The sequence below is a fragment of the Tachypleus tridentatus genome, chromosome 11 (assembly GCF_004210375.1).
Source record: "Tachypleus tridentatus isolate NWPU-2018 chromosome 11, ASM421037v1, whole genome shotgun sequence".
NCBI lineage: Eukaryota > Metazoa > Arthropoda > Merostomata > Xiphosura > Limulidae > Tachypleus > Tachypleus tridentatus.
Genome location: NC_134835.1, coordinates 50,173,742 through 50,189,885, shown reverse-complemented (window position 1 = coordinate 50,189,885; position 16,144 = coordinate 50,173,742). Strand labels below are relative to the sequence as shown.

General features: G+C 34.7%; 1 protein-coding gene and 2 long non-coding RNA genes across 4 annotated transcripts in view; 2 read left to right on the top strand and 1 right to left on the bottom strand.

Moving 5' to 3' along the window:
- LOC143232132 (uncharacterized) overlaps window positions 1-14,961 on the bottom strand; it is a 41,460-nt gene extending 26,499 nt beyond the window's left edge. The window contains exon 1 of the long non-coding RNA XR_013017390.1: window positions 11,374-14,961. This is a non-coding gene — a long non-coding RNA (uncharacterized LOC143232132). The remainder of the gene's footprint in view (window positions 1-11,373) is intronic.
- Window positions 1-16,144, top strand: part of LOC143232130 (uncharacterized) — a 45,693-nt gene that overhangs the window by 10,203 nt on the left and 19,346 nt on the right. The gene's annotated exons all lie outside the window — the stretch shown is intronic.
- On the top strand, window positions 6,570-13,374 carry LOC143232126 (uncharacterized). The gene has a single exon (XM_076467213.1). It carries the CDS (start codon window positions 8,522-8,524, stop codon window positions 10,256-10,258), a length of 1,737 nt encoding a protein of 578 aa, XP_076323328.1. The 5' UTR covers window positions 6,570-8,521; the 3' UTR covers window positions 10,259-13,374.

Below are 16,144 nucleotides of genomic sequence, written 5' to 3'. Positions count from 1 at the left end.
GTGATTATAGTCTGTGTAATAGGCATTGTAGTATGTGACCTGAGACTGAGGCAAAGATTAATGTAGCTTTACATGTTCTTTTTACAAGAAGAATAACTAACTGTAAGACACCTACACAAAAGTCTAACAAAATGCTAGTACAATAGTACATTATTATTCTACTTTATAACAATTCTAAGCTGCTGTATTTTTGCATGATTATAACTAGTTCTTTGAGTAGTATGAGAACTATTTATCTCACACACATATACATAGAGGATTATTTTGATGTTCAAGCTCGTCCCACACATTCTCAATTGAACAAAGATTCAGTGATTGTGCTGACCGAGAATATGGTTGGTGCACTAATAATCTTTGAACCAGTTTTAAAATGCAAATGATTATGGAAAGTTTGTTTGGGTAGATGTTGTTCATCAAGGCAAGGATCCAGCGTTCTCTGGTGAATGTGATTAATGAATTCGTTCATGAACACTTTTTATGTTATTAAATCATCTAAATGAATCAAATAATTCAAAACCATGCATAATAATACTTCCCAATTCACTAAACAGTCCTTAGCAACTTGCGCTGTTGAAACAAGTCAAACTGGAGCTACTACATCTTGAGTTTTTCTACAGTTTTATTTTACAGTAAGTCCAGTATAGAAAAGAGTGAATTTTGGCTGATCAGTCCGCACCATAAACTTTAGTAATTCATTATCAGCACCTTATGTCTTAAGTACTGATTAATACATTCTTTCTTGTTTGCATGGGTGGTGAGAGACTTTCAAACTGGTTGTTTGCAGGGGCGTCACTAATTACCAAAAATATTCAAGGTTTTGGTTCTCAGTACTAGCTACTGCTCGAAATAATGAAAACAGTATTTCAGTGTAATACGTTAGTTTACCTAAAGTAAAATTCGAGGCACTTTGAAATACATTCGGGGTGCGGATATCGTAGGGTATGTACAGCTCATCTCTGGATGTCTGGTTTTGTTTTAAAGTTTCTCTGGCATGTTAAACGCATTAATTAGTTGGTGCATAGGGCTCGACAAGATCAGGTGCTCCCCAATGGCTCAGCGGTATGTCTGCGGACTTCCAACGCTAAAAACCGGGTTTCGATTCCCGTGGTGGGCAGAGCACAGATAGCCCATTGTGTAGCTTTGTGCTTCATTCAACCCGGCGTCTGTTGCACTTGACAAACTTATACAGTAACAGTTTTTCTTAACCTATTTCCAAAATATGACAGTCACATGTTTCTTTTTTTCATATAAATGCGCATATATATATATATATATATTGAAGACTACAATTTGTAGTTAGTTTTTGCTCTTATGCGTTGTCTTTCAAATGAAAAGTTTTTTCATATGTTTTGACAGAACTAAGAACTAATTAATTTTTCAGGCAGTGTAAAGCAATGTAAAACGCAACGTAATGTTTCTTGATATTTTGCTAAATATATGTATCGTTTTATTCTCATTTGGAATAATTATCCATATCTCAAGTTAAATCATCGTTGAAGGTATAACAGAGCTGATTTTGCATCCCACTGCTATAATGATCAGATTTTTGATAGAAAAAATTGCAGTTATTTTATTTGTAACCAGTCAATTTTCTTCTTATTACTTTCGAGTCCAATCCCAAGTATATCCTTATCGTGCCCCGATTCGTCAACATTTGTTTACTGCGGCATGTTGAAAAAAACTAGAGGAGGGAAAATCCTATAACAAAGAGTTTGAATTATAGTCATCTGACATATAAATTACCTTATTTAAATTATGATTAGTTTGCATCTAGAAGATGAATTTTGCATAAATCGGTGAAGGATTTGTTTACTTGAATGTTAAAGTTCGCCCCAAGCTACTCAAGAGCTCTGTTTGCTAGAATCCAAGAAAAAAAGTCACACAAAATTACTCAGGCCCGGCATGGCCAGATGGTTAAGGCAGTCGACTAGTAATCCGCGGGTTCGCATCCCCGTCGCGCCAAACATGCTCGCCCTTTCAGCCGTTGGGGTGTTATAATGTTACGGTCAATCCCACTATTCGTTGGTAAAAGAGTAGTCCAAGAGTTGGCGGTGGGTGGTGATGACTAGCTCCCTTCCCTCTATTCTAACACTGCTAAATTAAGGACGACTAGCGCAGATAGCCCTCGTGTAGCTTTGCACGAAATAAAAAAAAACAAAATTAACAGATAAAAGTCACAGATATATTTAAAAAAAGGCGGAAAATTTCGTGAAAACATGATTATATTCTTTGATAGCTTGTTTAAGCAGAGTATTCATGATGAAACTTTATAGAATAAACGGAAATTGCTTGTTGTGAAGACACAAGTATAGAGGACGACGTTTCGAAAGTGTTCCGCCTTTCTTGATGACAAAAACCCAGTTGAAATAAAAATGTATCTTAGAACGGCTGGTAGGGGTATAAACACTTACTGATAAGGGTAGAACAACGTTTCGACCTTCCTAGGTCATTCTCAGGTTAAGAAAGAGAGAGTGTTTGAATGTGACCGTTGACAGACACATGTCTTAGGGACGAGAGTATAAACGGACACGGTACTGTAGGGGGCGTTGCAGGTGGATGTTAGGTTATTAATTAGTATAGGTATAGAGGTATTCCTTTATATTGGCTTAATTTTGGTTTTAGTTGCTGTATAAGTACAGCTTCTTTGATTTTGCGTTGGTTGCATTCAACCAGACCTTTATGGACTCATATAATGTAACATCAAACAACTTAACAGTAAGAACGACAAGGAAAAGAAGGCTTGCCACAAAAAGATAAATTAAAGTGCCAACAACAAAAACGATGCCAACACGACGAACCACCAACAAACCTCGTAATTAACAAATCCGACCAAAAATTAAGCAATGAAGAAATACATCTTCTGAACAAGAGACTCAACTTAGCAGCAACACCTAGAAATATTCCATCCATCGGAATGAAAGCCTGCCTGGAAGATCTAGCTAGAAGACTGGTGATCCACTCTAGACAAACTGAAAACACCATCATAACAACGAAAAACAACTACCAAGAAGAAGATAACTTCGACAACAATTCCGCCGACAACCAACAACCTATCTTTCCAGGTAGAACTGAAATTATAATTTCACATAAAAGAAATCTAAAAAAAACAACCTCTCACAAAAGGATATTAATTCTATAAACAACTTAAAACAAGACAACAACATCGAAATTCTAAAAGCAGATAAAGGCAATGCTTTAGTTATAATGAACACAAATTAATACGTTAAAAAATCTTGTCAGATACAAACAAATTTAAACTACTAAACACAAATCTAACAAAAGCACATGAAAAACAGTTAAACAAAATTCTACTAGAAATGAAAAAACAACAACAAAATCTCAGAAAACATTTATTCTTACCTACGAAAGACCGACTCACGCACACCACAACTATACGACACCCGAAACTTCACAAACCTGATTGTCCACTATGACCCATGATGTCGGTAAATATATAGCGTAAGCATTTTCTAAATATGTAAGTTCAGCCGGCTTATTTTTCAAAGACTCTTTTAATTTTGAATATATTCTTAATCAATTAAATCATAAAGCGTTAATGGCCAGTTTGGATGTAATCTCCCTCTTCACATAAGTCCCAACCACTGAAGCCCACAAGATAGCTTTAGAACTCTATATCCAAGACCCAAACCTATTGATACACATCCCCAGCAACCAATTAGCAACTCTTATGGAATTCACTACCACCAAAACTAGCTTTATCTTCATTAACCAAAACTACCTACAAAGAAATGGTCTAAGTATGGGAAATCCCACGTTACTAGTTCTCGTCACTAATTATGACAGACTGAATCTCAAGCGATAAATTCAGACTTACACTCCCACTGTACTATGTTGACGATGCAATTTCTGAATTCACAGCTACAGAACAAACACTCAGTTTTTTTCAATCACGTTAACACAATACATCGCAACATTAAGTTCAGCTGTGAACAGGAAAAAACTAACCAAATATCATTTCTTAACCTCAAAATCACTAAAACTGATATACAATTCAAAACAGAAATCCACAAAAAAATCACCCATACTGGATTATACATTCCCTGGGAATCATCCCATGAAACAAAACAAATACTCAATATATTAAGAAACCAAATAAACACAGGCACCAAACTATGTTCACCTGATAAAATTAACGATGAAATCAACAAAATAAAACAATACTTCATCAGCATCAACAAATTTCCTCAAAAGACCGCGGAAAAAATTATACACACACACCTAGACCAATAACAAACAAATAACATAAATCCCAAGATACAACAAACTACAAAACCTTATACTGCTGCATACCATATGTTCCCGATATCAGCGAAAAAATTAACCAAAATTTGGAAATAACTTATAACAAAATACAACATTCTAATACACACCAATTTTTTAAAATACCTGGTACAAAACTAAAGTCCATACTATGTAAAAACTACACTGAGAAATACAACACCAATATAATTTATAAAATACAGTGCAACAACTTCGACTTTTATATTGGAGAAACAAACAGAAACTAGATTAAAATAACATAAAAAAAAAACCTTCACACGTTTTTGAACATTGCAAATCAAATAAACACAACATAACCTTAGAAAACACCCAGACATTAAGTAGGGAAACAAATGCAAAATCAAAGAAGCTCTACTTATAAAGCAAGTAAAACAAAAATTAAACCACTATAAAGGTACACATTTATACCTATACTAATTAATAACCTAATATCCACCTGCAACGCCCCCTACAATCCGGTACCCGTTAATACTCTCGTCCGTAAGACATGTGTCCGTCAACGGTCACATTCAAACACTCTCTCTTTCTTAACCTGAAGATGATGTGACTTTATTTCCTTTCACCATTCGTCACTAGTCGTCCCTAATTTTGAAACGATAGAGGAAGAAGAAAGAAGCTATTCATGATAACCCACAGCCAACTCTTCGTAACGAATATAGGAATTGACGTCCCATTATAACGCCGCCTAAAGCGAGCATCTTTTGTGACCGGAGTCGAACCTGTAACTTGCACATTAGGAGTTGATTGCCTTAACCACCAGACTATGCGAGGCCTTCCCCGAGGGCAAACTCAAGATAAGGTTCAAAGCAACAGTAGTTACTAATGTTGTTTGTTTTCGAACTCTTGCGTGAAAATTACTCAGTGGATGTCTCCGCTAGCTGTTCCGAGTCTTGAACTGACATACGAGAGGAAAGGCAATTAGTGAAAAGCATCCTCCACCAGCTTTTAGGTTCCTTGAAATGAAAAATAAGATTTATAACATACCCATAGCCACTAAGTACGAGGCACGTTTTTAACATTCTTTTGCGCTAAGTTTGTTTTATTGCAGAGTTACAAAATGGGCTATACGCACTCTGTTAAGCACATAGTTCTATGGTAGAAGGACGCGAACATTGGACCTGCTAATGTGTAGAGCAGCCAGCTATGTATTGTATCACGCTCTATCCACAAAAACGAAAGCAGACAGAAACAGTGGATAGACCTGTGCAGTGTTAATACATACACAGAACTTTACAATTTATTTAGAGCTTACGATATTGAAATTCTAATTGCTGTGCGTTTAAAAATAATGTTCACCAATAATGATACTTTTACAAAATAGATGATCGAAGTTTTGGTTTGGTTTCTTTTGAATTTCGCGCAAAGCTACGAGCTATTTGCGCTAATGATGAACGAAGTATTTAAACACAATGCTATATTTATAGATATTCATATGGTTCTTAATTTATAAGCAAATATTAATTGTTTTGTGCAGTTGCTTACTGTTGTAACGTGTTTGTTTTTATTCTTATAACCTCTATATTATTTATCAACTGTGAATTAAAAGCAACGTAAAAAAAGAAGAAAAAATGTTACCATTCATAGGATAACCCTTGTCATTAATAAAAACAAAACCAGGACGGTTGGAAATGACAGGCAATTTATTTTCACCAAGAACATCAAGCGGTCAAGGCCAATAATTTATTTCTCGCACAAAATTTCCCCATTAAATTTCCACCTTTCCTCTCAAATATTAAGATTAGTTGGATTCCGAAGTATGACAAGAAACACTTGTTTCACCCAGATCCTTTCTTTCCCTTTCGATTTTTTATCCGTTTTTTGTTAGGCGTTTGTCATTTAATTAATATAAAAGGGATGAGGTATGTGTGCTCTTTATTTGGTTTAAAAATCTCTTGCTACACGCCAGGCCACGTGATATTGAGATAGTGAACTGCACGTATCACGTGGTTGGTGCGTGATCAAGAAATGCTGACCCGCTGAAAGTTTATATAAGCCTACTTCTTAAGTTCGTTTAGATGTTTAAACCGTATAAAATAGTAGTTTTTGTTTTGAAAGTACAGAAAAAGAGGTTTAGAATATTAAATATTCTAATTGTCTTTCTTATGAAATAATAAAATAAGAATAGCATTTCTTTTATTTTTTACTTCTACAACTCTATGGATACTTAACTCTCACTGACTAACAACGTATTTATTTACCCAAAAACGTAAACTTAGGCCTACACAGTTTGTTTAGAAAAGTGCTGGAACAACACATATGACTTCTAGTTTTATTTGTGTTTTGTGTGTGAGTGTATTTTCTTGTAGCAAAGCCACATCGGGCTATCTGCTGAGCCCACCGAGGGGAATCGAACCCCTGATTTTAGCGTTGTAAATCCGTAGACATACCGCTGTACTAGCGAGGGGCTATTTGTTTTGAATTTCGCGCAAAGCTACACGAGGGCTATCTGTGATAACCGTCCCTAATTTACAAGTGTAAGACTACAGGAAAGGCAGCTAGTCAATACCACCTACCGCCAACTCTTGGGCTACTCTTTCACCAACGAATAGTGGGATTGACCGTCAAGTTATAACGCCCCCACGGATGAAAGGGCGTGTATGTTCGGTGTAACGGGGATCATAACCCGCAACCCTCAGATTACGAGTCGAGTGCATTAACCACCTGGCCATGCGAGGCCTTAGTGGTTTTGTTTGTTTGTTTTTGAATTTCGCACAAAGCTTTTCGAGGGCTATCTGTGCTAGCCGTCCCTAATTTAGCAGCGTAAGACTAGAGGGAAGGCAGCCAGTCATCACCACCCACCGCCAACTCTTGTGTTACTCTTTTACCAACGAATAGTGGGATTGACCGTCACATTATAACGCCCCCACGGCTGAAAGGGCGAGCATGTTTGGCGCGACGGGGATGCGAACCCGCGACCCTCAGAATACGAGTCGCACGCCTTAACACGCTTGGCCATGCCGGGCTTCCTTAGTGGTAAGTAAACATAATAATATTAAAAACGTGTAACATATCTGCAAGAACATATCTTGATTAGTAAACGAAATATTAAGGTCCATGCTGGTCAATTATCTTAATCTTGGATAGTTAGCATAAAGATTCAAACTTTGTTGGAACTCTTCTTAAATAATAAATATTTCTTTTAATTAAGCAAAAGCAGAATCATAATAAGTCTATCCTTTTTTCTTTTTTTTCACTTAGTATTCAGTACATACTCATGTCACTAATGGGCTGTTTCAACATACCAGTGTTTATAGTAAGACGTATATTTGACGTGTATGTGCTTCTGTTGTTCTTGAGAAGTAATAACTACTAAACACGTGCATGTGTTTAAATAATAATTTAACAATAACCTTTAAGATAAAAAATGATTTCTCTAAATACGTTTTATGAGCTAATTTATAATCGTCCATATGTTTAAAAGGTATCTAGACAAAAAAAAACTCGAAATTTAAAATGTTTGCAATACTGAAATAAATAGAAACAAAACGACAATTATGATTTAAAATGTAGTCAAATTTGTAGTTCACTGTGTTTAATTGTAATGTAGTAATTAATGCTGAAAGATATGTGGTTTTCGAGAAGAAAAAAAAAAGAATTATGTAAAGCGAATAGTTTATTTCTAAGATAGAATATTATGCAACGTCGATCAATACAATTTTTGTTAGTGCCCTCTAGTAGAAACTAACAGTATCAGTAGAAACAACACCCAAGGACGTTTGAGGGTCGTCGAAAGCATGTAGACAAACGGGTGGATTTGGTTCTAGTGATGAGTACAGTTTTAAACTGTGTAAAACTGCTCACCTTCACCAAAGTTATATTGAAAATCTGAGGCAAATCGACAGAGAGACGTGACGTTTGTTTAGTGCGCGGACCCTGGGTTAATTTTATCCACATGCTCCAACTGGAGACGCTTGGATGACAGCCAGAACGGGGGGGTGTTCTAAAAATGACTGAACTGCATTACGTCGCGTGGCATCTCCTGTGTAGTTTGAGCTTGGCCAGTTGCCGGTATCACGCAGAAGTGCTCGCCTTACGACTGCTCAGTAATTTTTGGTCGGCAGGAAGGTTTGGAAACATTGAAGTCTCTCACGTGAGTTAAATTGTGACACTTTTAGACTAGAACTTATTCAATGAGCAAACTGTCATTATTCCCACTATTAATAAAACTCAATTTTATAAGCCAACACTTCTCTCAAAAATCAGATATAGGAAGGAAATAATGTTTGGTTGTGAAGAAGAAGAATTTTACGACCCTGTTGATACTTCTTCACCACCTAGTCCAGCAGATGAGGAAATCGTAGTTAATAAATCTGTAAATTTGCAAGAATCTTCTGTAGAAGAAGAAGAAAACAAACAAAAGAATCCTAAAGTAGCGAGTTTTTATCCGAGTGGATCGAAAACCACTGAAGGGCCTTGGCTTGAAAGCGACTTCCGAAATGCTCAAGTAATGGATCAAAACAAAAGGCAGATTCTTTACGAGAAACTTCAAAAGTATGCAGATAGCTGGTCAGTACCAGAACCCGAATCTGAAAGTTCTGAAAGGTTTTATGATGTGGACAGTGGCAGCGATAGTGTTGAGGAGCTGGACTTAAATGATGAAAGGCACGACACGGAACCTCTTTCTCTCTGTAATGGACAGGGTGACGGAAGCAATGTAGACACTTCTTCCGATCTTGCTAGAGAAAACACAGTATCTCCATTACAGGAACGCAAAGAAGGATTGCCATCTGACTGTTCACTTGTAAATATGAGGAATCAACAGATTGTGGGAACTAATATTAATTCAAACTCAACAGGAGACAGTGGCATAACTTCTCCCACTGGTACCTTTGATGGTGATCTTGCTATACTTGACTTATGCAATGACACAAAAAAGCAAGAAAGAACTGTTCGTGACGGTGCATCGAATAGTAAAAAGACCGAGTTGACAAACAATTCAGTTAGTAATTATACGTCGCTTCAAGACAACAATGGTCACAATGAGGACTGCGAAGACAGTTTAACTCATGGCACTAAAGAATATGTAGTTACTAAAGAAGAGACCAGACAAATCCTTTACAGTACTGTGGATGAGAGTGTACAAACTTCGGATCTTGATTCCTTACATCGGCGTCTCGAAAAATGTTCCAAGAATGAGCAACAATACACTGTTAGCGATAACAAGAATGAAAACAAGCACAAAGAATGGAATGTTTTGAATCGTATTGAGGAAGACGATGAAGGAAGTGGTAAAAAACTTGTTCGTAGTACCTCTCTCAAATCTGGTAAAACGCCCCCAGGAACTCCGAGCAGAAAGAAAATTGTGCGATTTGCTGATGCGTTAGGTCTTGACTTGGAAGCTGTACGACATATAGGATCAGAAGATGATGAACCAAATATCCCAGCATCTGCTTTCAAGGATTTAAAAGTTACTACACATGAATCTTGTCGTTCTTCAACCACTTTGTTCTCACGATTTAACATATCCAGTCCATTTACTAGTAGTCTTGGAGTACATGCGCCTTCTCACAGCACTCTTACATTAATACCCATATTTCCTCAACCTGTGACGCAACATAATTTCCTAGATCGGGTTCGAAATAATAAAATCTGCTTGGAAAATATAATTGTGTCTGATTTAAATGTGCAGTGTCACGTGCGTGTACTCAATATTTCGTTCGAAAAGCTTGTTTTAGCTCGCTACACAACTAATGAATGGCTATCCTATGAAGATGTCTTAGCCAACTATGTCATTGGATCTTGTGATGGGTTTTCCGATAAATTTTCCTGGAATTTTTTTGTTCCTCATATGAGTGATGGCCAACGATTGATCTTTGCCGTTCGTCTAGTTGCTAATGGTCAAGAATTCTGGGACAGCAACGATGGTAAAAATTATGTCTTACGTTGTCACAGTCACAGTTCTGGAGTTTTTGCACCAACTGAAGAAAGCTCTTCTTGGATGCATCATTTTATGTGAAGTTTTAAACTGTATTTCATACAACATATGGATAAAAAAGTTACGCTTTTATGTAAATAAATCGGATGTGGGTATATACAGCCGCCAAATTATAAGATTTATAAAATAGGAGGCTATTCTTTGACGGAAAAAGCAACACACACACGAGAGACGCATATCCAAATCAAAAGCACTAGGATGATTGTGTTTCATTTGGTTACAAACCTTTGATACTGGCATGGATGGGATTTCAAACCACAGCAAGAGTACAATGATCGTGTATTTGTAGACAAATATCCATGCTACTACTAATAAGATGGACATGCATATGAAATTAATTTCAAATAGTTTCGTCCCAGTGAGTATTTATTTCTTTTGTCAAATGCACGAAGCATTAGGAGTAGATTATTTCTTAGAACTGTGTTGTATGCACTGCTTACCTTTTGAAATTTTAATGATTTTTTTATTTATTTTACGTTTTTTTTACATTTTGGACTGTTTTTACTTTCGGCTGATTCTTTCATAAAAACGACTGAAAAAATTAGATTTTGAAGTTTACATGAATTCAAAATGGTTTGAATACATAAAAAAGCGAATTTTTTCAAAATCATGTTATTTAAAATATTACGTTGAATGAGAAGATAAAAATCCACTAAGTTCAGAATACCAAAATACAAGAAAATCAAGAGGTATCGTATTATTCAACTCTGTGCTGTGACTATTGTTAAAACATGTATATGACTTTGAAAAAGACGTGTTTGTTTGTTTTTTTGATGGGCTGTATTTTTACTTATTTGTTTAACCAATAAATGTATAAAATGTAATTAGGAAATCTTAAAAGAATATTTTGTAGAAAGTGTAATATTTTAAAGTGACACTTGTAATGTGTTTTGGAATAACACGATAGAAATTGTGGTCCTTTGATTCTTAAAGAAAACTGTCAATAGATTCCTCAAACTTTGATTTCTTTCAGTTTCATTATAAGTATGAAGTTATATTTAAGATGTAATAAAGTGCTTTCGAATATCCAGATATTTAAAATTATGCCTATGTTAATGCACTCTTAACTTCTAAGACAAACATGTACAAGATGGTCAAAATACTTAATTAAAAATAAAGGTAGAAAAAATACATACCTTATTACTGCTTTCGAATTGGAGAAATGATGGAAAATATTTATATTTATAATATGATAAACAGAACTAGGTTTTGAGGTTGTAAACTAGACTAGTAATAAATCAACGAGTTAATGGCTGAACCACTCCAGTTGTGATGAGAATTGCATGATGCCAGTTGCTTGGGGGCGTAATTTATCTTGTAGACCAACTCTACGCCATTTTTTTTCTGAAGTAATTAAAAATCAATGACGCATATTTACACATGCAAAACTCCATATTAAAGGTTAGTCGATATAAAAGATAATCAACAAATTAATCAGTTAATTAAAAAAGGAATCATCAATAACTGCAGCTGTAATTAGATTTTAATCGGTCAAAATCTGGGGTTGTGAACTAAATATTTGTGCTCGAAAAAAGACAGAGCCATTTTATGAACCGTTATGTCGTGGCTAAAAATATTTTTAATGGAAAGCAATCAGTTTGGTTTTTAACACCATTAGTGGGAAAGACTCTGAGACAGCTCAGTTCAGTAATTTGGGAACTGTGCCTGTTCTGGATTCGCGATAACAGTATATCATATATGCAAGTTTTTGTGTCTTACTCTTGAATCACGTGTATACACACAAATTTTGAACATTTGAACGAAATATGCACAGTACACCAACTTCAACGATTCAGCGTCCGAACTTTTCAAAAATAAAGTTATTTCTAAAAGGGTCTAGTGTGGCTTGGTGGTTAAGATGGCCGACTACTTGTAAGCAGCGGATCGTAGGACCGAAACCTGTTGACGACTATGCTCGCGTTAGCGGCATTACAATGTGACACTCAAACCCATCATTAGTTAGTGAAGAGAAATCTAACAGACTTCAAAACTAGGCACGGTTAGCACCGGTAACTCTCGAGTAAGTTAATTCAAGAAACAAAAATTTCTTATAGAAATTAGCTTTTAAGTGGATTTGTCAAATTATTATTTTGAAACTAAAACCATTTTTAAACTATTGATAATGAACTATGAAAGTGAACTAGGACTACATAAATGTATGTCATCCAATTAACGCGTTCAGCCCCTATGTCGTCAGTTTCTCCGAAAGGTAGCTGAAAGTAGCCTGGAAGAGTTACGTGTTGTAACCACTCGCAGCATTATACAGTAGTATGCTGTTTGTTTGTCAGTCAGAAGGCAATAAAATCAAATCGCATAAGGGACGTTTAGTTTGCAATTCATACTGCCCTGACGTCAGTAAAACATGCGCACTACATGAATCACAAGAAGAATTATACTCTCTGCAGACTACAACGCATAATGAAACATGAACTTCGAAAGCAAGAAATAAAAATATTTGCTATTTTTTATTTTGGTTTTATTTACTTTTTAAACGGAACACTTTCCGGAGACGCTGCAGGAATATATCTAGTTTTATGTTGTATCAACCTAAACTAAGTTATATGTATTAGTCAGTAGGAGCAAGATATTCTACTAGTCTTTATGACACAATCATGTGAAATATCAAGATATAACCGATTATTTTTTATTATTACTGTATATGACTTACAATCCGTTTTTCATTTTTATAGAATCATTTGAATCAACTTGAAAAACAACTAGATATTATGCTAAGTTATTATATATTATTTCTCTAAAGTGACATCATCGATATCAAAACAATTAAAATACATGAGAAAGTAAAATGCAATTCTTTACATACAGAGCTGCTGAAACTATGATACTGCTTCCCTTAGTTTAGAACTGCTAATCAGTTAGAGAATGTAACCGGTCGGCAGGCTCACCACCAACGTTTTAGCTGTTCTTTTTACCAACAAATAGTAGGATTGATTAAAACATTATAACGATCCCAAGGCTCGAAGAGTGAGCATTATCGACACTAGATTTTGATCTCGTGTCCTGTAGATTCTGAATCAAGACAAGAATCCTAACCATTGGACTATTCCAATTCTAAAATGTAACCTATGAGCAATGAAAATGTTAAGAACATGTATTACAATAAATGCCTTGAATATTAATGTTACTGTTTGTTTTTTGTTTTGTTTTTGCAAAATCCACTAGAAACATCACATTGAAACATACGGCTGGATAGCGCTGTGTTTTCGATTGGATCCTTTGCAACGCCGTGCAACGTAAAAATGTTTTGTAGTTCTTTTTAATTAGAATTACGTTACATTTCTAGGGTTAAAACTCGCAAGTCCAGAGGGTTCTAGACCAGGAATGTTGACTAAGATTAAAATGATGTTAAAGAAAAATGTAACATTCAATGACTATGTTTGTTTTCTCGTTATCTTGAAGAACGTTTGGTACTTACGTATTATCAGGGGACATTAAAATCACTTGATTATATGAGAAATTTAAAACATATTAATACAATATTAAATGTATAATTTTATTTAGATTAATTTGTGTTTTTTCTTCTTTTCACAACAACATAAAAACCTTGATAAGAAAACATTAGACTCGTACATACTACACAGAAGAAACAATTGTTTCTGGAGGCCAAAAGTTTTTGATAGAATGGAACTGAATAAATCTTGATCGTGAAGTGACTGTCTCCACATAAATTCAGCTAAATATGACTAAATGATGACGTGCAGTGCCTCGATGGTTTTTATTTCTTGTGACATTTTTTGCATACACGTTCAGCAGGGAGAACTGCTGTGCCTTGATTAAAAGAGATCGTAATTTCTTGACTTTTGGTAGATCTTAAATTTGTATCATCTTTAGGTCAAGAATAAAACGTGGCTTCACTAGAAAATTAAAAAAAAAATTGTTGCTCACGTTAAATTTAATCACATTACTTTTATATTAAATCTGATAAAAACAATTAGAAATTAATGACCCTCAGTTAATACCTGAGTACCGAACGTTTTCTGCCATTAATATTTTTCCCATTTTTAGTTATTGGAAATAAGAAAAAGTACAAATACAAATGTACTTGAGATTGATATGAAAAAGCTATCGTGTTTAGTGTTTATTTCATGTAATATTTTCGATTTCATTATTCTGTATCAAGTACACGTAGCTCAAACATTTTACACTGGATATAATAAGATTCATATAAAAAAATTAACACCAGAGGCGAAATATTATGGCCTATAAAATGCATGGGCTAAATAATCATAACAGTTCTCTATACCTGCTACGTAAATAATATAATTTTTATAATGTTTGTAGAAACTGAAATTGTGATAGACATTAGGATAAATTTATTTGAGAACTTGCAAGGTAATTCAGTTTTCTAATACTGACGTCATGTTAAATGAAACGTCATAGGCTAGATGACGTTTGGTTACTCAATTTCTCAACATATTGAAAAGTTCCTGTGTGATTGGTATTATTAATAATAAGAGCCCTGATTTGCGTACCTGAGTGTATATGGTTACATAATAATTAGTTGAATTTACCCAGGATGGTAATGTATAAAATATATAACTTCATGATAAGTAGTCTTTCATTGTCAGTTAAAGAATCTCTATGTATGATGTATTTTATGTAAATTGATTGTAAATAGAATAGCAATATAAAATAATTTATCGTTCTGTTAAATCGTAACACAGTACAACCTTCTTTATACTTTTCGCAGCTAAAATAAACAAGACGTTTAATGGAAGTTGAGATGTGTTTCACAATTTTACGTCTACGGATTTACAACGCTAAAATCAGGAGTTCGATTCCCTTTGGTGGACTCAGCAGATAGCCTAATGTGGCTTTGCTATAATAAAACACAAACAAACACGATTCTAGACAGAAGAATATTACTGTTCATTATTACGTTTGAAATGTATCTAAACACATCGGAAATATGCAAATGAATACTTAAATAATATTAAAAGCTACTCTAATGCTACAATCAGGGGTTCGATTCCTCTCAGTCGGCTCAGCAGATATCCCGATGTAGCTTTGCTATAAGAAAACACATTAAAAGTTACTCAGTTAATTAGTAAGCATCTATTTTTCTCTTCTTTTTACAACAAAAAACATTCAATGATTAACAAACAATTCGTTCATTGCTAAAATTTATATCCTTGTTTAAATGTTATCACCAAATATTGTTCGTTTATGCGAATATTCGTTGTGCACACAATGGATTTAAAACAACGGTTTAGAAACCCAAATATGGCTCAAACATTGTCATTATTAATTTCCAACTGTGGACCAGTCCACTAGCGGTTAGTCTGAAGGCTTGTACGCTATAAAATTGGGTTACAGCATAGATAAGCTATTGTGTAACTTTGTGCTTAAAAATTGTGGACTAAAGTGAAGACCAACCACTTGGCAGCATAATTTTTTAACTTATTTGTACAATTCTAAATCATATTTATTTACGAATTCAGAGCATCTATTAGCCACGTGCTAGTTTCACTGTTAACAAATATTTTCTTGAAAAATAGATTTACAGAAAGATAATATATACAGTGCTGGGTAAAAACTAAACACATTTAGAACTTATACGTTTGTTACGAGCATCAACAATTCACTCAAAATCTCCACTAGTGTTTTCTACTACAAAAGCAACTTCGACAGTTATTAATACAACTTAGTTTGAGTGAGGATAAACTCAGCTTGTTATTTTGCATTATTTAATTCATATTGGTCAGAATCTTTAAAACTTTCTGATCACTAAAACTCAAAGTAAACTACACATGAGCAGCTAATGTGAAGTGTTGAAAAGCTAATCTATCATATCTACCAATCAAACCTAATTTATTACTCAATTATAAACTGTTCCTGATAACACATCCATAAAGCTAAATGGCTAATTTTTGTATTGTTAAATATAAA

Bases quoted from the DNA above. Each gene is read 5' to 3' on its own strand.
- LOC143232126 (XM_076467213.1), top strand. From the start codon at position 8,522: ATGTTTGGTTGTGAAGAAGAAGAATTTTACGACCCTGTTGATACTTCT.